This window comes from Ochlerotatus camptorhynchus, unplaced genomic scaffold (assembly GCF_037179485.1).
Source record: "Ochlerotatus camptorhynchus isolate MF236.1 unplaced genomic scaffold, CSIRO-AGI_Acam_v1.1 ptg000432l, whole genome shotgun sequence".
Taxonomy (NCBI): Eukaryota; Metazoa; Arthropoda; class Insecta; order Diptera; family Culicidae; genus Ochlerotatus; species Ochlerotatus camptorhynchus.
In genome coordinates this window covers 6,154,156-6,176,160 of record NW_027040918.1, presented here as the reverse complement: position 1 = coordinate 6,176,160, position 22,005 = coordinate 6,154,156, and the positions used below count along the sequence as shown (strand labels likewise).

Genomic DNA, 22,005 nt, shown 5'->3' with positions numbered 1-22,005 from the left:
CGATTATTTTAAGTGTATCTTGGAAACTTGATTCACTTTTTTTTTTTTCAAAAAATGCCTCTATGACAACGTATGTGGGAAAAATCTATTATATCTACCAGCTCTGGCTGGCAATAGCGGAGTAGCAACTACGGTTGGTTAGTAATGCACATATCTTCCACCGGAAACTGGTAGCGTCGAATAATGTTTTGTATTTGCTGCGCATTCATACTAAAGTAATAATTCGTTCATGCTATTGAAATCCCAATGATTTCTGTTCCTAGTAAATTATTAATGGTTCCTGTTCCTACTTCTCAACCCTCTCCCCAGCAGGAAACCTACGCCCTTTAACATAGACATTTCCAAGTCATAAGATCTTTAACGACCCCAAGAACGCTCAGCAGCGTGCATACTTAAACTTCAATAAAACTCAATAATCGTAAACGGCTTAAATTCCACGCAAAAACAGCTGACTGCCACCAGCCAAGTCGTAAAAATCACAACAAACAACCATGAATCATCCATCATACGGCGGGGAGAGAGGCCGTGCTGTGTGGTTAAACCGAACTGTACTCATCATCGTTTTGGCCGTATTTTGCGCGCTAGCCCTTGGATCCTTCCCTTTACATGCATACTTGTTACACTCACCCTCGACAAACGACAAGCCGACAATGATGATCGCTTCTCTAAGCATGAAAACAACAACCAAATAAAACCTAACCTCACAACGCAGTAGGCTGGGTTGAGTCTAAACCGAGTTTGAGTAAAATGCGCGTCAATTGTAGATGCTGAAGCCATCAGGTGACTTCCCTAATCAGCTGATTGTTTTTTTTTTCCCAGTCAGAATCCAATAGGTTTTGCCACCGGAGGAAATACAAAATGAAAACTAAACACAACAACACACTTTCCCTTAAAATTCAATTCAACAATGTCAATGTTAGTAATGAACGGGTACGGGAGCGGGGGGAAGGCTGCGGAAGAAGAGTAGCGAAAGCGAAAATGAGGAATACGAAAACAAAATCCAGCTGTTCCTGACCGAAGTTTAATGTATGGCAGGAACGAGGAAGCGGGATCAAATTTAATATTTTTATAGGCACTAACGAAACGATGGGATGGGGAAAACGACACCACGCAGTCCCAGTCCCGCAGTAGGCCGTTCTCGTGGCCAGGTACTTGATAGGCTCAAACCAACAACGCTTTTACTACGCAGCCTGCTGTGTTCTTTCGGAACTGAGGCTGTGTTTGTGCGCTATTTAGGGACCACCACCGCCGCCGTCGTAGGGATTGACTAGGGAGAAACAATTACACAAACATATGGTTGTAAACATCTGATTACAATATTTTGTGTATTTTCGGAATGGATGGACGCGATAGTAATGGTGGTGGTGGTGGCGGTGATGGAAAAAGTTACACTAGTTTTTTAACATCATTTAGGTTGAAATGGAACGGATTGTGATGTGAGGAGTGAGACAAGGATGCACGTTGAAAATCCCAACACGAACATGCTTTTACGGATTCGGAGTAAAACAAAAATAAGATTTAATAATAACACGGGGATGGATCCCCGTGGTCCACAACAAGCTAGATGGGTTAGGTGTGTGAGGACCACTCTTTTGCCGTCGGAGTTTTTGTCAAATGCTGTCAAGTAAAATTTGAATGAGTATCTTAGCCAAAATTTCAACCGAATCGGACAGCTGGTTCCAGAGATATCCTTTCGCTAACGGCCTTATATGAACATTTTTCCCATTTGGGTAGTCCAGAATAGCCTTGACTACCAACAGAAACCAATCTTTCCAGATGGGATATCACTGTTTGCAAAAACCAGCGCTTATCAGAAATATCAACGATAAAAAAATCTGTTTCACAACATTTCCTCGTCTATCAGGCTGACTGAGCCCGTGTGTTATTTAAACAAATACACACACACATTCACATACGGGAGTGATGTGTACCCAAACCATTCATGCCTCTTTCCAGTCTCGCGTGCAAGAACGAGATCGACACGCGATTTAAAAATCCTCTCAATGAGACAGAACGAGAGCCACGAACTAACACACTCATACATCGATAAGCTCTCGTGTTGTATTCGCCGTTGAAGGGTACGTGCGGGGAAGGCATAAACCGAGCCCAATATCGCAATCATGCGCCTCTATAGAAGTCATGTACACGCCGTGTGTAGCACACAACAGGCGAAGAAGAAGGACGAGGAAAGGATAATATGAAAAAGCATACTCTCTCCGCACTGAGGACAGACACTGGTTCTTTTCGTAACACACAGCTACAAGCACAAAACTCGTTCATGGCCCCATTCCAACAGGAGAGCCGCAGCCGATCGAGGCTCGCCACCGGCAGGCAAGCAGGAGAGAGAGGCAGGTACAGCTGGAACATTTCAAGTGCTGAACTTTGCGTAAAATTTGATGATGGACGACGACGACGACGACGTCGACGTCGATGATGCCTATGTACACACGAATGATGCCAAAATGTGGTGTCGGCAAGCTATATGTAGCATAAAGCAGGTTCACGGCGGCGGCTACGGGATATTCGAAAGGATGGGATTGACTGCGCTGGCTGGGACAACCAGCCAGTTGTAGGCATCACTGCATCAGAGCGTGGTAAAAACTTGCACTCTTGTGGAAAGCGCCAAAATATGCCACTGGGATGGCGCGATGGAGCTGAGCGAAAAGATGTAGGCCTCCCATATCTCCTCCGGTAGCCATGGCGCAAAGCTCTCGAAGACTAGTTAGGCTTACGTAACTGGATTTTGAACGGAATAAAACCCAACAAAACGTAATTTCTGTTCAGAAAAGATAAGAATGATAATCGATGCTCATTGTATTCTTAGTGGTTACTGCTAGCTGCATCCAGAGATGCTTTTCTTAAAGGTCGTCCCGAACCACTAATGCGGACATTGCTCAAAGACTGCCCTTCCTTTCCATGTGGGCGTCCAGTAAGGCCTTATAGGCAATCCGACTGTAATAACTAATTCCAAAACTTATTCCGATTAAAAAAATGATAGAGCTTGTCATAATCCGTGAAGCTATTTACAGTGGTCGTCCCGAAACATCTTTGTGGAAAACTCTCAGCGACTATTTAAAATGCAGTACAGCATTTATGGACATTTCACGGTCGTCCCAAATACCGGAGATTGTTATGCCACAATAATTTTCATCCATGAAGCTATTTACAGCGGTCGTCCCGAAGTTCCCTGCGGAAACCGCAAAGCGACTATTGAGCAGTTCCACACCAAATAACGAATCGATACAACTTGACCTTTCCCGATTTGCTTGAAACTGTGCACTTGTTGGTAATGAGCAATAATTAAAATTTATCATAAAACTCTGCCATTTTTGATCTAGTATTTTTTTTTTAAATGGCGTCTTTGACAATTTTCAATAAATTGTAGCACGAAAAAGCCATTTTTGATCGAAACGAGGTCCGATAAAAAGTTGTATAGAACAATGTGTTTTTAGAAAAAAATATACACGGTTATTTATTTTTAACGACAGCAGGAGCCTGTATTTTATGTAGGAATAGGAATTATAGCAGGGTTCTGACATAGATGGCCCATAGCGACTCACGAAGAGCTACTGATTCCGATCAATAGCGGTGCGGCTTCTTTCTCCTTCTATGGACATGGTCATTAGACTGATGCAAAATTTGACTTTTTCGCTCCACAGTGCTTAAATGGTTTCAAATCGGGTCCTGATTAGCCCCTCCCAAAGTTACAACTCATTTGGTTGGAAGCAGACTTCGCACAAGCCATTTGAAGTTTACATGTAAATTACTATAGGAAATCTCAACTTTTTGTTCATTGCCTTCTAGTCTTTTTCCATATTGAGCTACGAAACAGTTCGATAGCCATTCTTATAGAAAATTTTCTCAGCTACAACTGTGCTCAAGATCGTTTCTATGTAAAACGAGACAGGAAAAAGTTATTATTTTTTTAAGAGATTGGTAAAATTATGACATGATCAAGCAGCTGCTCTGTAGGCAACACTGTATTTTGCAGTGTGACATAGTAGCCATTATAGCAGGGTTCTGACATAGATGGCCCATAGCGACTCACGAAGAGCTACTGATTCCGATCAATAGCGGTGCGGCTTCTTTCTCCTTCTATGGACATGGTCATTAGACTGATGCAAAATTTGACTTTTTCGCTCCACAGTGCTTAAATGGTTTCAAATCGGGTCCTGATTAGCCCCTCCCAAAGTTACAACTCATTTGGTTGGAAGCAGACTTCGCACAAGCCATTTGAAGTTTACATGTAAATTACTATAGGAAATCTCAACTTTTTGTTCATTGCCTTCTAGTCTTTTTCCATATTGAGCTACGAAACAGTTCGATAGCCATTCTTATAGAAAATTTTCTCAGCTACAACTGTGCTCAAGATCGTTTCTATGTAAAACGAGACAGGAAAAAGTTATTATTTTTTTAAGAGATTGGTAAAATTATGACATGATCAAGCAGCTGCTCTGTAGGCAACACTGTATTTTGCAGTGTGACATAGTAGCCATGATTTTTGTGTCATATTCAACGCCCCAGAAACACCAATGTTGCCTGCTGAGCAGTTGATCAGCGCATTGAACTATTTATAACTTTTTATAACTTTAATCCTTGCATTTAATCAAAAAATGGTCTTCAGCAAAGTTATAGCTGGGAAAATTTCCTACAAGTAAAGTTGAGAGTTTTTGAAGCAGACCGATATGGTGAATTATCAGATAGACATGAACTAAAATCTTTGTTTTACCATTGTAATTCCCATACAAACTTCAAATCGTTTGTGCCATCTCAGTTTCTCACAAAATGGGTTCAAATTTTGAGAGGTTAGTCAGGATCCGATTTCGAATCGTTTAAGTATTGTGGAGCGAAAATTTCAAATTTTCAAAATTCCATTTTGAAATCTGTGTTAGGGAAATCGCCTTCCAAAGGAAATCGGTGATCATTTTGATTATCATAGCAACAGTTACACATCCGTCCAATTTTCAACAGTAGCATGTTGACAAATGATAAAGTCTTAAATTGAATAGATGCGTAGCAATATTTCTGATTGGTGATCAAATTATTAAAATTGGTCCGGAGGCAGCTGAGTTATAAACGTTCTCGCAACTAATTTCAAAATGGCGTATTTGTTATTTTTCAACAAATCGCAACTTCACTTCCAATCGAAATGACAGCTTCCGGAAAATATAAAGATTAAAAATGTCAAGTAATTTCGACACTTACTTGACATTCAATATTTTTTTTAATATTTTTCATTCAAAATCCTTATGAAAAATGTTACTTTCTATGCAATTTTTTTTTTTTTTTTTTTTTGTAAATTTATGCACAGAAAACGATTTTTAAAGTTTAGTAAATGATTTGCTGTGCAAAATATCGCCAAACATTATTTAAAGAAAAAGTTCAAAAATTTATCCAAAAGTTGTTGTTCTATGATTTTTGTTATTTTTAAGTGTCCAACTTAAAAATTTAAAAGGAGGTAGCTTTTTTTATTTATGTTTTAAACACTTTTTTAAATCTTAAACCCAACAAATAACTTGAATTTTTTTATCGTGAATATTTTTCCTGAACTTTCAATGATAACTCATACGGTAGCCTTAACCTGTAAGCCTCTAAAATTGACTCTTATGGTTAATGCAGTTAGAACTACGTTTCCTATAGCTATGCCGTAAAGGCCTTCATAGTTAACTCATAAGATCTCCAGAAACTACTCCTAAGATCGTTCAAGTTAACGCTCTGGAGTTAACTTGTGTGGACTTTAAACCCCCTGAAGTTCTATGGAAAGTATTTAAGAACTATCTGTTCAGCGATTTCCCGATTCTTAATTTATTTTTTCCGAGATTTTTGATTAATTTCCCCGGATGTGCGATATGCTTTTAAATTAAGCATAAAGCCGATTAGATTGAGCCGGATTGCCTATGTTTTATCTACCGTAAAAGGTGGTCAAATGAAACACTGAGGTTTCCTATTGAATTTTTCATATATAACACTTTTCATGTCAAATTATGTTGAAAAATGATTCATTTTTACGGTTTGAAACAACAAAACTAGTGCACATGAAGGAAAATAATGAGAAATATCAGTGATAAAATTTACCACTTTTTTATGGTACCTTGAAAATTCGCTGAAATCTCTTTACAGGGTTTCTTTGAAATACACGCAAGAATTTCCTTTGAAATAATTTCCCTTAACAGATTTCTTTTCGGAATTACTCACAAAATAAATTTGAAATTATCTTTGGGAATCTCTTGAAAATTCTTTTTCTCCAGAAACAGTACAGATATTTTCTGCCAAACACTCATGGAACTCATCCTAAAATTCTCTTCGCATATTTAAAAATTCTTCCAAGAATTCACTGAAGCTTCCTCCCATAAATTTTATCATGAGTTTACTTGAATTCTCCTTAGAATTTCCTCAGCATTGTCTTGGAATCATGCTCAGAGTTCTCCTTTCAATTTTTCTTGAAATTCACTTAGCATTCTCCTTAGAACTCTACAGAAGGCTTTTTTGAAAAGCCCTTAGAATTATCCTCGGAATTCCCTTAACCCTTTGTATCTGTATCTTGGGGTCAATATGACCCCAGGCAATTTTTGCTATCTTGATTATTCATCAAAACGAGCATGACATTTGTGCATGCTTAAGTCTTCTTGATATGCCTGCCTCTAAGTTGAGACATATTTCAATTTTTTTTTTCGTTTTGAAGGATTTTTAACTCTTTTAAGAACATTCATAAATGACGTAATATTTTAAAGAGAGGGAGTGGTTGCAGAATTTGTTACAGGCCATGTATTATGTATAGAAAAATACTCTATGAGGGCGATGGAGAGGATCTAAAATTGGTCAAAAATATACTTTCATTTATGGATGGTCCCCTAAATTCTTCCTCAGAACATATTTGGGGTATTCATTAAAAATAGGCCTAGAAACCTCTACACAACCGTTATGGAATGTTACACGGAACTGCCTCAATATTTTACTTTATGAAAACAATCCAGATCCAAAATGTAAGAATTTTAGCAAAAATGTGGATGATTGCCGAAAACAAACAATTGTGCAAAGTTTCAAGCAAAGCGGTGAAGGTCGAGTTCTATCGATTCGTTGCTTAGCGTGTAACTGTACTTTTGGATAGTATTGGAGTAGTTCCAAGTTAAATAGCGAAAAAAATAAACTAATTCTAGATCTTACCTTTCAGAAGTTCATGAAAAATCGCATAATTATTTGCTAGGGGTAATGAACCCTCTAAGTTAATTCTTGCCAGTAAACTGAACTAGAATTTACATCTAGAGCAAGTTGTCAACAAGGTAACCAACGCTCTTTGGATAAGTAAAAACACTTTTGGTATGAAATGGGGCCTAAAACCAAAAATGATTCACTGGATATATTTGACGATTGTAAGACCCAGAATATCCTGGTTTGATGGCTAAAAAACTAATGAAAAATCGACTCAGAAGAAACTGGCTGGTGCAATGAACAGCACACCGACTATGTCACTAGATGCTCTACTTTATCTGCTTTCGTTGCATCAATTCATCCAATTAGAAGCTAAAAGAAGCGCTTTAAGGATTCAAGGAATGATGGTGATTGTTGATCTTGATTCTCTTGTATTAAAAAATGAAGACTGAATTTAGAAAACATATAATTTCGATTATACAATGCAACAGAATTCGATCATAATTTTTGGGAAAGAGGAGGGCCAAATATCCGTCCAGCTTCAACTGTTTTTTTTTTATACAGACGGTTCAAGATAGAACAATCGTGTGGGAGCAGGGGTAACTGGTCCAGGGATAGATATCTCAAAATCTATGGGTTACTGACCAACCGTGTTCCAAGCAGAAATTCAAGCAATTCTTGAATGCTCTATAATAGGCTTGTGCAAAAATTATTAACATTAGAATATCTGCATTATGTCTGATAGTCAAGCAGCATTAAATGGTTTAAAGTCAGCAACATGCAATTCAAAACTAGTATGATAATGTGCAATGTCACTTCAGAAATTGGACTGTCGAAACCAAGTGAACCTATATTGGGTTCCTGGCCGCTGTCGAATTGAAGGGAATGAAAAGCCGACACGTTAGCCAGGCTAGGATCATCTCAACCAGGGCTCTACAATTTCGAAGCTCTAAAATGAACTCGTGTTTTGTTTCTCTCATACATACGTGTTCGACGCTTCATTTCTATAACGCCTAGCTAGACTATCAGCAAGAAACAAAAATAAAAAAGAAGGACGCTTAGAAGGAAAGGCTGGCTGTGGAACTTCTCGTCGTTGCTTTGCTCATAGCTTTCAATGTAACTAACGTCGATTTTCTAGTTAAACGAACTTCATTATGGCTTTCAATCCCCTTTCACGAACACTCTATCACCGCTCTTTCAATTTGTTTAAAATGCGTTAGGTCCCGTTTACGATCATTTTTTTTAGATAAATATATGGATGGAAGATAAATTAGAAATATGACGTGTAATCTTCAAGTGTTTTGACGTGAGAAATGCTTTAAATGTGTTATTTCATTTTCCGTCATATACGTCATGAAACCTCTGTTGATGTGTTTCATGAAAGAGAAAACTATCAAACTCGAGCGTTCTTTCGCTCATCCATTTCGACGAAGCTTGAAAGGAAGACCAATGGAGCGACGGGAGAAAGAGAGACAAGCGATTGAAGATTTGTTTGTGCACGCCGACTGAGGTTCTAGAATGCTGCGAAGCTGTTCGACTTTAACAGAAAAAGAAAGCCAGCAGTCTCTTCGTCGCATCTATTTGGTCGATTGAAGCTGATATTGTGACGCCCTGATCTCAACAATGAATAGGACCAGAACCATTCTGTGGACTTTCTGCTTGTTCTCTTAAAATGGAGATCAAGAAATGGAAAAATAAATAAAGTGGAGACCAACTGGAACAACACTTCTATCGGTAGACTGTCGAAACGGTTCATAACTCCGAACATTTCAATGACTAGCAGAATTTTTGAATTATCAAAGAAAAAGCTCAGTGTCTATACTGGTTTGATAACAGGGCATTGTCCATGTAAATATCACTTGAAGTTAATAGGAAAACTTCAAGAGGATATGTGTCGATTATGTGGCATAGTAAAGAAAGATTCTGAACACCTGCTATGCTCTTGTTGAAATTGTTAATGGTAAAAGTTTTGAATTCATAAATCTTCTTTAAATTCCTTTGGAATTTACATCAAAAATGTCTTACTAGTTCTTCAAAGTTTCTGAAAATCTAGTCCAGGTCTTGCATTTTTGTCAAGGTCTAGAAGCAAATTTTTTTTTTAGGAAGAGAGGACGAAGTATATTTCTTCCCCAGTTGGTAATAGAAATTATCGGGCTTTTCCCGGTGATTTGGAATTCCCGGATTTTACTCGGTTTTTCCGATTTCTCAGTTCACTAAGATTCATATGGCTTGTATAGACATTATTTAAAGCCTTCGAAGTTAATCCATAAGTCATCCTGAGTTGAGTACTAAGGCTCTACAGTCCTGACGAACTCTCAAGACGTCTGAACTTAACCTATAAAGCTTTTGGAGTTGACCCTTACGGCTGTTGGAGTTAGTTAGTTAATCGTATTAAAGAGTTCATGCGGTATCGAGAATTAACTTATAAGTCTTCTGTAACCATCCCGACCGATTTTCAAAATTAGTGATCGATAGATTGTAGTTAAATCATCTTTGAAGTTAAGCTTAAGGCCTCCAAAGGTGAATAATAATCTTTGGTTACGCTTCATTATTCAACTTTGAAGATCTTAAAGTTTTATTTTGAAGTTGATTGATAAGACTAATAAACTAATAGACTTCACCATTAAGATATTTAAAGTTGAGCCATAAGACTGTAAGTACTTTGGAGTTGACTTGTAAGGGCTTTAAACTAATCCCGTAAGGTTTCCAAGATAGAATTGACAAAGGTCTCTGGAGACGGCTGGTGATGAACAATAACACTTCTGGAGTTGATCCACGAGACCTCTGAACATGACCCGTAAGACCTCTGGAGAAAGCTTACCCAACCATTCAGGCTAAGGCCTGGTCAGAGCTGGTAAATATCACGGCCGTCATGTGAGAATGAGAAAACAGGTCCTCTCACTATCACGAGACGAAACTACCTATCATTAGATTTCTTGTCATTTTCCAATGATCAAGCACTCATGAGAATAATTCCAAACTGTTTTAGATTAATTCAAGCAAGTAACCGTATGTAATCGGTAGGGTCAATATATTTTTACGATTTTCTCGGTACAAGTAACTTTAAAAGCAATAAATGAGCTAGTAATTACGATGATCACAACACTGTCACATTTTGTCATGACGAAAAATTCGATGAGATTTTGAAGACAATCTCTATCATCGTTTTCTCATCCGATGATAGTGACAGAAGTATCCCTATAAATATCGCGTGAGATCTTTCATTGAAAATGAAATTTGCCAGCCCTGGGCCTGGTTGTCCTTTAATGACATAAGAGTCATCTCCATTCCAATCGACCTATGTCGCCAGCCAACACCAATCACCTTATCGTAACGAGATTCGGACCACCCTAGCACTACAGATAATCCTGATTGAGTGTTAATTTGGCTTAATCACGTTAACTGTTCTGAAATCCAGCAGTTTGTCTTTTTACCATGAAAATAATATTTTGGTGGTTGTCATATAGTGGTCATACCCTGGTTCTTCTGATGATCCAGATTGACCGTAAAAATGGTCATATTATGCAAACATTCCTAGAATCACAAGGTTTTTTATGGCCAAACTGGATTATCCGGAGAATCAGAGACAGTAGCAATTTTCCTGGATAGTGCTTTTGTCTGCATCTAAAATCATCAACAATTTTATTTGTTTTAACTAACTTTATATTCATGCAGAACTCTTTACAGCATTTCTTTAAAATGTTCTCAAAAATTTTCTGAGAATCATTCCTCTTAGCTCTTTTCGGAATTCCCGTATAATGAACATGCGATTCTCTCTGATATCCCGTTATAATTTTCTTTGTAACAGTCCAAAAATTCCCTGCAGAACAATCCGAAAATTCTTAGAATTTAAAGATTTTGGAGATATTTTTAAAATTTTTTAGGATTCTCAAAATAAATGATTCTATATAAACAAAAATGGTATAAATTCTCCTTAGAATTCTCATGCAATTTCCCTCCAAAATGTATTGAAATTCAGCTCTGAGTTATCTTAGAGTTCACATCTGAATTTTCTAAAAAACTCACTTAGATTCTCCTCAGAATTCCCTATAAATTCGACTCCGAATGCCTTTGACATTCTTCTCTAAATTCCCGTAAAATTCTCAATATAATCCACTTGGAACTATTCTTAAAATTTCCTAGGCATTAGGCTCTGAATCATTTAGGAAGTATCTTCAGAATTCAATAACCTCAAAGTTCTTCTTGTAATTTCAGAACTCTTTTGCAATTCTTCTCAGTACTTAGTTGGAAAATTTATTAGAATTCAACCTAGAATCTTCCTCATAATCATCTATAATTCTCCTCAGGGTCTTAAAAAGAATTCTTCTTAATTTGCACCTGGAACTCTTCTCACAATCACTTTGAAATTTTTTCACGATTGCCTTGGGGATCAAGTGAAAATTTTATTGTCGCAAATCATGATACTTTAGTGTTGTTATTCCGGGAATTCTTTTAAATGTTCCTAAGTGCAAGAATCATGAAAATTCAGGGCAATGAAAACATTACAAGAACCACTATTTCAAATTTTTCATGAGGGAGGACGAAATCTTTTCTACCGATTTATCATCGAAATTCACGGTATTTTCCAGGTTTTTCCCCGGTGACTTCGAATTTCCGGCTTTTTCTAGTTCCTGGTACAATGGTTAATAAGTAATAATTCTAATTGTCCAATGTTTGCCCACTGTGCGTTGTTTCATGAATGTTGTTCCGGGATAGCCAGGTTCAAGCCAGATCAATTATATGTTTTCAAAGAATCCATCACATCCACTTTGCTCTTGCTACGGTCTACCAAAAGAGCAGTATTTTAACCAGCTATTTCAGTGTGCATTATATCAGCGCTGACATATAGTGCATGATAGGCATTAAACTACTGTTTCATATGGGAATACAAAGCAAGAGCCCCGTTTTAGTGCTTACTGGAATAGTTGCTTAAAAACTTTGAATTATGGTATCACTCTGAAATTCCACTCGTATTCATTCAACCGAAAATGTGTATGTGCCCTAATTAGATTTCTCAGAAGTATCGTCCCTCTCGACATACAAACCTAGGTTATGCAGAATGAAACTACACGCCGCGGTGGTGGGCCGATTAGCAAAAAACGTGATCAAAATTAGGAATCCTTCTCACATAACCAATATCCACAAACGAAGACGCAGCCCGAATGCAGAGAAACATGTTTCTCGTGCTGCTCTGCTCTGAGCAGGAGGCAAACCGCGTGTTTCTTGGCCCGGTGTTTTCCGAATTTGCAAAACTCTCCCAAAACTCGGAAGACTTTGTGCGCGCCATACCAATTCGATACCAACATTTCATTAGGACGAAACTGCTTTTGTTAACAATGCGTTCAATCGTCGATTTCCTTCACTCCTGAAATTTAACAATACCGGCTAGTAGAGGAAACAATAGTTTGCACGTGCGAGCTTTTATTCGCGAAAAATCACCATTGTTAAAAAAACAGTTTCGCCCTTTTGAAATGTTGATGAAGATTTCATCTGTTTTTGCAAAAAAAAAATCACACACACACACGCGGGCACACACCTTTTCGTCCTTTGCTTCTTATCTTGGCTTGAAGTTTGGAGCGGAAAAATACCTTCATCGTCGTCGTCGTCGTCGTCGTCGCGAAACATGATACTCGTCGGTCGTTGGCTGTGTTGTTCCTATACTGCTGGCTACACACAAGAAAGAGGAAGATAGTTTCGTCCGTTTTGTCGTCGTCCATCGCGCACTGGCACCCCAAACACCGGTGGTGCGGCCACTGATGACGATGGTGGTCAGCAGTTTGTTGTGCAGTAGTTTATTGACGGAAAAGTTGGAGAAGAGGCAAAAATCGATAGTTTTGTTTTTCGAGATTCTTGGCTCGGGTGGCCGGTGTGTGGGTTTGTGGGATCACATGGAGGTTTATAGTTGGAGGTAGTCGCAATTCGGAATTGTTGGTAATTGAGAATCAGACATTTGTCAGTTTATAAAATTTGAATATTTAGACATAGGGGAATTTACGTATTCTCGGCAACCTAAGCAGCGACCTTCTTTCTATAGCCTTTTTCTCTAAGGAACGCACACATATACAGTATTGGTTTGTTTACAATCTTTTGCTGCCAGCTGCTCTAACAATTTCAGTCGAAAGAATTGTCAAAAACTGTTTTGAAACGCTTTTACAAAGCTCCAATCTTCTCTAGTGAGAGCGAGTATTGTCGGCAACCAGTTTTTCTTCGGCATCCGTTCCATTTGAACTGCATGTAAATCTGCTGTTCTATTATCGGCAACTCGTAATCAGCTACAATTTGTAGTGCGTGTGTTGCATTTCAAGAAAACCTTGCTAGATTGCTTTTTCTCAGTGGTAAAAATGTAGTCAAATTGAAGCTGAAAGCATAAAGAATCATTTGCATGCATTCAGCGAAGTGTTTTCGTAGAAAATCCAGTGAAAATAGTGTTTCAATTTGGGTTGCCGAAAATAGTCTGTCATGCCGAAGCCGTCATTTCCCCTATTAAAATCATGGAGTTTAGAAATTTCCTGAGGTTAAGTTGACCCATTAATGCACGAATTAATTCACATTGAGAGTAAACACGTAAACCCCGTAACGTGGGTAGATCACCTTTTCGTGGTACGTTACGGGATGTAAGATCTACCACCGATTCCTAGTCTTGACTACTTCAAACTAGGGGAACAGGATTTTACAGTAATCAAAGGAACACATCTTAGTCCTTGTTACTTTTTATGCCTTGTTGATAGTGATAAGTCCTCGGGTTGCGTGAACCGAGGATGATCTTGAAACAAGGAAAAAATGAGTTAGTTAGTCTTCACCTATGTGATTCCTAATCTTCTATTCGTTGTTTCCTAGTTTGAAGTGGTTAAGACTAGGGTTCTGATGCATGGTCATTATCGGTGTCATGTCTTGTTTTTTTTGCTAAGGAATCCAATTTTGACTGACAAAGGGGCGCGCCTTTGGAGGGTGTTTCAACACTCCGAAGGGTATAAATAGCGGGACCTTTCAATTAGAATCGATTCCTTGCGATAAAGGCAAGAATGACAACTGTATCAAAACCGAATACTTCATCATTTCTCAATAGTGATGGAGTAATACGACATGCACTAAACTAAGGACACGGGATATACTACAATAGATCAAATTACTGGTCGCAGTGGTTTTATGTCCCGAACAGAGAAAAAAAAAAACACGTAAACCAAAATTGGTCGCTACTGGGCCATCGAGCCCCTTATATCACAACATACCATTACGACTGACAATCGTCTAAGCCTGGCGACATGATGATATTATCCATCTGCTCTGGAAATGCCATAAGAATATCTAAACAAAACGAAGTATACCCGAGAAAAGTTTTATACCAAACTGATAACAAGTTCTGATACCCGGTTATCGAGGTTTGATAGCTGAATATGTTATCATTGTGGTTGAATAAACAACCAACATAACACAAATTATAACAGAAAATGCTCGTTGGATATCACAAAAATAATTAATTTTGTTATTTTGTTTGATTTATGCAAAGTTTTTCAAGCTATTTCAAATCATGCTATCTATTTGATTTTAAAGTCTTACGCTGATAACTTAAATATGATTAGTGGTGTAAAGCAACATTTTACCATCTAGATAATATGTTGAGCTTTGAACCAGCAAAAAGTCCTTTTTTTTTTCCTGATTACAACTGAAAAAAAAATCAATGTTGATAACTGAATAAGTAATGCGATAACAACTGAAAATAAAATGAAATCTGGGATAGCAAAACTTGTTATCTAGTTGATATCAGGTTGTTATTTTACTTTAAGCTTTAATAATGGAATTGATACTCTCTTTTACTTTGTGATTGATTAAATCGGCAGCTCGAGACGGATTTACTCTACTAGTCTTGAACTCACTCTGGATGTTATTTGAAGCTATTCAAAGTCAAAGTCCTAAAAATTTTCCTATACTATCCTTAAACATTATTTAAGGATAACAAAACTCTGCAGCTTCTTAAGTTGTCCATATATCTTGCAATCTAATCGACAATTGAATGCAATATTTTTTCAGTTGTCTATCTCTTTTGAGAGCATTATTGACAACATGGTAAAATATGTCAAGATGTTGAAAATGTTAAGGTTTTTTAGCGATTTAATTCTGGAACAGAAGTGTGGCACGTTGAGAGAATTAAGACCGCAGCTATCAGTATTTGTTCTAGCAGTCCTTTAGACGAACATCAACCAAGCTTAATTTTTATGATTTGCCATACTGTCATACTGGTCTCATCTGGAAGTAGAAATTGTTTTCAATTTCACACGCTAGTTCTTTCGGAAAACTCCACTGACTTCGCTTGGAACTTTCTACCAACTTCCCCAGAAGATCTAGTTTTTTTTTCAGAAATCTTACTGGAATTTGTTCCTACTTTCCAACTTCCTACTTCAATTACTCTCACGTTGCCCCGGAAGTTTCCTTTGGAAGTTTCTTCTAGCTTCTACGGAAACGTTTATTTGATTTTACCCAGAAGCTTTTCCTCACTTCGCACGAAAGTTTATTCCATAATAATCTCGGATATTTATTTAAACTTTCCCCGGTTGCTTCTAAAGGGTGACTTTTCATTTTGAAATTCTCGGTTTTCTCGGTTCAAATCTTAAAAATTTCCCGATTGTTGATATTCAACAAAAAACGAAGTTGTACGCATAATAACCACTGTAAATTTTCAGTGGTTATTTGTGGGAAAAGTAAAAGCCAAATTACAGAAAGTATTTTCTAAACCTATAGGAAAAATTCCACTCCATGAGCCACTTAATGAATTCAAAACAATTTATTGATCTTTCGAGATACTTTGATAAATCGAATTCTACCACTTTTTATGCTCGATACATCTTATGATTTCAAAGCCCTAGAATTTACTGAGTGACAGAGATTGAGGTCACTGGGCCAAATGCTATCTGGATCAATAAGGTTATTAGACAGAATTATGAAGAATAAGAAATTTAATTAAAAAAATGTTTAAGAAAAATGAACTTGATACAAATGAGAATTGTAGCAAATTGATAGTGATATCGGAAAAAGAAAATGTGTATTCACTCCATTGTCTATACTAACATTAACATTAACCTTTCAGTACTCGCGCTGATGTACAAAGTTAAACTCTAAAAAAATATGCGAAACCTACTGAGCTCGCTCAACGTGAAACAAAACATGGTTCATGAAATTTAATACCCACGATCAATAGACCAATACTTGAAAAAAAATTACTGAAAGATTATTTGCTAAAAGCATAGATTCCCAAGATTCTGGGGCTTTGCAATTTGTGTAGAGTCTGAAAAAAGAACTTTTCTTCAAAATTTGGGATTAATAACAATCTTCGTGATACAAGATTTGGAGAAAAAATAGTAAAAAAGTGTGAGATTTTAAAAAATTTCCAAGATCACAGATTTGAAACAAAATAATATCATATTTATTAGTAACAATTGTCAAGGCTCTAAGACTTGGAAGCATTTTAAAAGTTAAAACAAATTACAGAACAATCGATAGAATCTTGCGGACAAACCCTGGTATTTTCAGTAAAATTTAAAAGTATTCAAAGTGTTGATTTCAAACAACTATTGAGCAGGATCCCACATAGTTTTCGAAGGAGAAGTTCGGAGCGGAATTCCAGAATAATTCTGACATGAAGTCCTTAGAAATTGTTTGAAGAGATGTGGAGAAGATTGAATTATTAGGTAATTTTTAAAGAATTCCAAGAGAATTATGATGAGAATTCAACAAGACACAGAGTTCTAGCGATCATTTCAACCCTAGTGTGAAAGATTCATCAAAGAGCTCCAACAAAATTCATTGTGAAAAATTTCTAATAATTAGAAAGAAATTCTTTAAAATACTTCAAGGGGTTTCTAAAAAAGCTTATGAAAACCATCCAACTTTTCAAAAATCTCCCATTATAAAAATGGCACGGGCCAGGTAATCAGTTCGAGCAGTTATCACGTTTCCGGATTCCCGAGAAATAAGTTTCTTTTCCCGGGAAACCACTATCATTTTAATGAAGAGATGAACTAGCCTCAGGCTAAAAATCTCTAAAATAAAGACAATAAAAAAAAAAAAAAAAAAAAATATCATTTTAATGTTGATATATGGATATATAGTGCTAATCATAAATTTTCACTTAAAACACATCGGGTGTTAAACTATTCCACGGATATTTACACTCTGCAATATAGAACTATTACTAAATTTATAAAAACTTCCACATGAAGCCGATAAAACCTTCCTGAAGAAGAAAAAATACAGAGAAGTCGGAAGAAAGTTCTAAGGAGAAGCCGAATAAACCTTCCGGGACACCTGAAAGTATTCTGGTAGAAGTTGGGAGGAAGTTCTAGCAGAATTTAGAATAATCTTTCAGTGCAATTCAGAAGACAATATTTCTAGAAGGTTTCGTAAGAAGAAATTAGTGCAAATTAAAAAAAAAACTTCTAAGGAAATTGAGTTGAAATATACTTCTGATAAAAATTAGAAAAACCTTTCGGGATAAGACAGTAGAAACATCCAATAGTAGTTGGAATACACTTACAGGGGAAGCCAGAATAATCTGCAAGTAGAAGATGGAAGAAAATTCTGAGGAAAGTAAGAAGAAATTCCCGAGAAAAATCAGAAGAAACCGAAAGAAGGTGGATAAATCTAAATCTAAAATAAATCGTCCATTATATAAACTTAATTGAATCCAAAAATCTTCTATTTGAGCAACACTGAGAAGCTAACAATCTAAGCTAACCAGGTTTTTAAGCATACAATAAAGAACTAGAACACTCAATAATAGGTACCACTCTAGGCAGTCAAGGCGCTGCTTGCCTAATAGCCTTTGACTCAATATTCAATCATACCCGAGCAGGAAAAAATAACTAATCAATACCAAATTCAGATATGAATATAGCATAACTGGCAACCTAAATATGGTAATAGTAAAGCTGAAATAAGTAGTAAAATACTAAAAATAATACCTCAAAAATATTCTACGAATAACGAACTAATAAATAATTTAGTTATTACAATAACAGACGGATAACAGACGCTTTTTAAGATGTCAGAATACCATAGTTTGTTATTTTGAAGGTCTTCTAATACCAATTCAATAACTCTTTTAGGTGTTATTGTCTAAAAATTGAAAGATCACATTTTGATATTTTGGTATTCATTTGATATTTTAGAAAATATTTCGATAACTGAACAATATCAAAACAAGGTTTTATACCACAAGCATACCAAAATCTGTTATACTACATTAAGATATTCATTTGTTATCGATTAGCTATCGGATCCTGCTCGGGTAGCCATGCTTCTCCAAGCAAACAACAGTTAAGATCATATTCCTAGATTCTCATTGATAGAGTGGTTAATTTAAGCATATAATGAAGAATTTTTCCCTTAGCTCTTTACCATTCTTGCATTTACACAAACACGTTCCAACCCCGAGGTCCAGTATTCACCCAGAGATGCACCAATCCACGTGGAGGTTCATTGTGTTGGAACTCAACTAGGTTTAGTATCCATTAAGAGACACACTAGCCCACTAGGGCGGTTAAGGTTGGTTGGTATTTAAGAGGCTTTCAGCCGTAGAACCTTGGAGGTTAAGTTTTGATACAACCAAAACGTCTACCGTCTTATCAAAGACGCAAATACATTTTTACTGACCCTCTGGATCCCACTGCAACTCAGGAACGTGCCAGCCCAGTGTGAGTTTGATTTTTGTGGATATTCAATGTCCAAAAAATAAAAATAACCTTTACTTGAGCAACCACATGCTCGCCACTCTATTGATTTGATTTATTTACATACATCCTCAAACATTGCCGAGCGATAATATTGTGTGAGCCTGGTGTGATCAGTCATACTGTTAAGTAATGAGAGACGATTAAGAAATATTTCCCTAGATTTTAATGGAATTCCCTGAGATTCCAGGTCCAAAATTGAATTTCCTGAAAATTCCTGATTTTCAAAGTTTCTCCAGCTTTTCGACACCCTATTTCAAATATGATGTCCATTCTTGAGGGGGTCCTTGAATTACGTGACATTACGTATAGTAAGTATTCGTTACACAGGGGGGGGGGATAAAAAATCGAATAAATTAATTGTTTAAAAACTACATCAGGTGAAAGATCAGGGCCAAACAATATATATCTGGATTCCCGATTTAACAATGGATTCCTGACTTTTCCCGAACGAGTGGGGTGTGTAATTTTGATTTCTCAGTCATTGGAGAAGTAATAAATCGAGCCAAACGTGGATTATGTATATCCTAAATTACATAATCAGATTCCCTTTGTCAATGTTCTATTCGCATCCCCACGGCCATGTAAAGATATTTAGAGCTATGTTTAACAAATTGTTCCATGAAAGAAGCTATTATCTAGCAATTAATACTGCACACACGACAATAAACAGTTTTGTAGCTAAGTTATAAACCAAGGAGAAAGTCGATCAACGTTACTCAGGACCTAATCCATTGTTCGTCTTGAAATGTTTGATTTTTTTTCATCGTCGGAGAGTCCAAAATTCCCATTTCCCAAAAAAAAAATATATCAAAACCATCACCATTCTCAAAACAACGTAAAATTTACAACTTCTTCATCTCAACTCACCTGGCAGGGTCTTCCTCGACAATCATGTCCTCACCGGACTTCCAAACATCCACCATGATGATCGAGATCTTCGCTAGAGTTGGTCGAACGACACCACTGAACTTTTCAATAAAACAATGATCTTAGAATTTCACACCAATCCCGCTCTCTTACTTCACAACCTCACCAAACTGTGGTCACTTTAGTAATTCACTTGATTTTTTTTTTCCTTCCTTAACTCTTCAGAATCACTTTTTGATTGCCTCCAATTTGGGCAACGCACTTTTGCTGCTGCTGCTGCTGTTGGTAATACTTTCCTCTTCACAATCGACACGAGCTGGAGGAATGAAGTAGAAAATCATCACAATTTGTTGGTTAAAACTTTGCTTAAACTGGATTTTGAACAATTTTTTTTTTCGAAAGCACTCTTGATTAAATTTTATTGTGATTCAACAACTCCAACTATTTTTGTTTGCCGCTTGCCTTCCCTTCACGTGTGTTATTGTTATTGTTTTCTTCTTGAACTTCTCGTCTTCAGCAGTGCGTGATTCCTGTGGATGATGATGATGATGATGTTGATACTCATTCACTTTCCATGCATCACTTTTCTTGCTCCTGCACAATGCTATTTTGTTGTTATCAGTTGTTGTTGCTGTCGTCGTTGTCACTATTGAACCCGTCTCACTCGCTCTTTCCTCCGCTCACTGCTTTCGGGTTGTTGCTGCTGCTGCCCTACCGACCGATACCGATCGAAAGGTGCGGGGGAGGCAGCAGACGGGGAAACACCGCACGAACGAGCGACACACACACAGGATGCCACGCCGCGAGCACAAGGACGGAGCGTAAAAACAATTGGGGCTACTCAAATCACTCACTCGCACTCACCCTCTCACGCTCACCTTGCTTCACTCCGAGCACGCTACATGTGTGGAGGCAGGGTACACGGAATATAGTAGTAACGTAGAGGCTAATATAATGTCGCACAAAATCACTTTTTTTTTTCCTGCTCTTCTAATAACATCCGTCGTACTGCCGGAGCTGATGGAACACGTTTTTCTTTTTCACCGTGACGACCATGCAGCAATATTTGTATCCGATTCGGCCCTGAAATTCGGGCACTGTAGAGAAGACTCTCCTCCTTAAACACTAGACGATGCGAATTCTACTCTCACAGCACACTTCGATATGCGCATTCCACTTTTCTTGGTGCACTACTTTCCGCCTGCTTCGACCCGTTATATCCTTTTCTTCGTCTAGAAAATCCCGCGATACGCACAGGTTCTTCGTTCGATTTTTGGGTAGGTTAGGCACCTAATTACTCCTCTTGTGCCTCTCCTTTCTATACGTCGTCGACGACGTGTTCCGAAGAAAAAAAACAATGTTGATGATGATCGAAAGCAAACACTCCGAAAAAACGATATCACTCTTCAAAAAACAGGGGGAACACGCACTGGTTCGAGACTCGCCGGATAACCCCTCTATAGTAGGCGCTGCTCTGTGTAGAAGGTACACACGAGTAGAGAGACCGAGAGCGAAAAATCCGCACAACACACTTTGCCGACTTTCAGCCGATTTCTGGTGGCGGGAAACAGCTGAGTCCGTAGGTGACGCTATGTTGTTGTATTGCTACGCGTTTGGGCGGTAACGGTCGAAAACGCTCAAATCGAGCTCCGACCCCGCCGAACCAAACCGGAAACGGTACTTTCACCTCAAAACACCCGAAATTACCGCACCTTTGTCACAACAGCACCGGGAAAACATCGTTCCTAGTGTAAAATCACACTGGATCTAGATTCGTCTCGCGTAGTAAAAAATGCGCTACGGTCGCAGAGACGCGTCCGCTCGTGGGCGAAACAACGAGAAACCGAAATGGAAACGAGGCACAGCGAACGAACGAGTGAGGGGAACAACGACGACGACGACGACGGTAGCAGCGGTAGCGAGTGGCTGTGAGTGTAGTGGTACCCTATAGGAACGGATGCCGCGGCGACTGCAAGTGTGTTGGGATAAATTACGTCTTTTCTTTGCGGCCACCAACACACGTCCAACCAACAGCCGAATCATTAAATTTTGGTTTGTTGTGTTGCGCGATCATCGGCCGTCAGTAGTGTTCGTCACTAATCATCGACGTCCGCCGACCCGGCGAGAGCTAGCGGTGTGAGCGAGAAGGCATTTTTTATGCCTGCCGGAGCTTTTCCGTTCGGGTAAATAAGCGGCTGATGGGTTGTACAAACAAGAGAGGGGCAAAGCTTTCGTTTGGGGTGGTGTGCATGCGGTGGGAAAT

At 37.9% G+C, this 22,005-nt stretch overlaps 1 protein-coding gene across 3 annotated transcripts in view; it reads right to left on the bottom strand.

Annotated features, from left to right (window-relative positions):
* Positions 1-21,329, bottom strand: part of crp (cropped) — a 396,764-nt gene extending 375,435 nt beyond the window's left edge. The window contains exons 1-2 of one of the 3 annotated variants that reach the window (XM_065234236.1): positions 20,607-21,329; positions 19,743-20,058 (exon numbers count right to left, since the gene is read on the bottom strand). In XM_065234236.1, the coding sequence (XP_065090308.1) occupies positions 19,743-19,798 (56 nt within the window). In that variant the 5' untranslated portion in view covers positions 19,799-20,058; positions 20,607-21,329. Of the gene's footprint in view, positions 1-19,742 lie in introns of all 3 variants that reach the window. The other 2 variants (XM_065234237.1, XM_065234235.1) reach the window with 2 other exon arrangements.
* Positions 21,330-22,005: the final 676 nt, after the last annotated feature.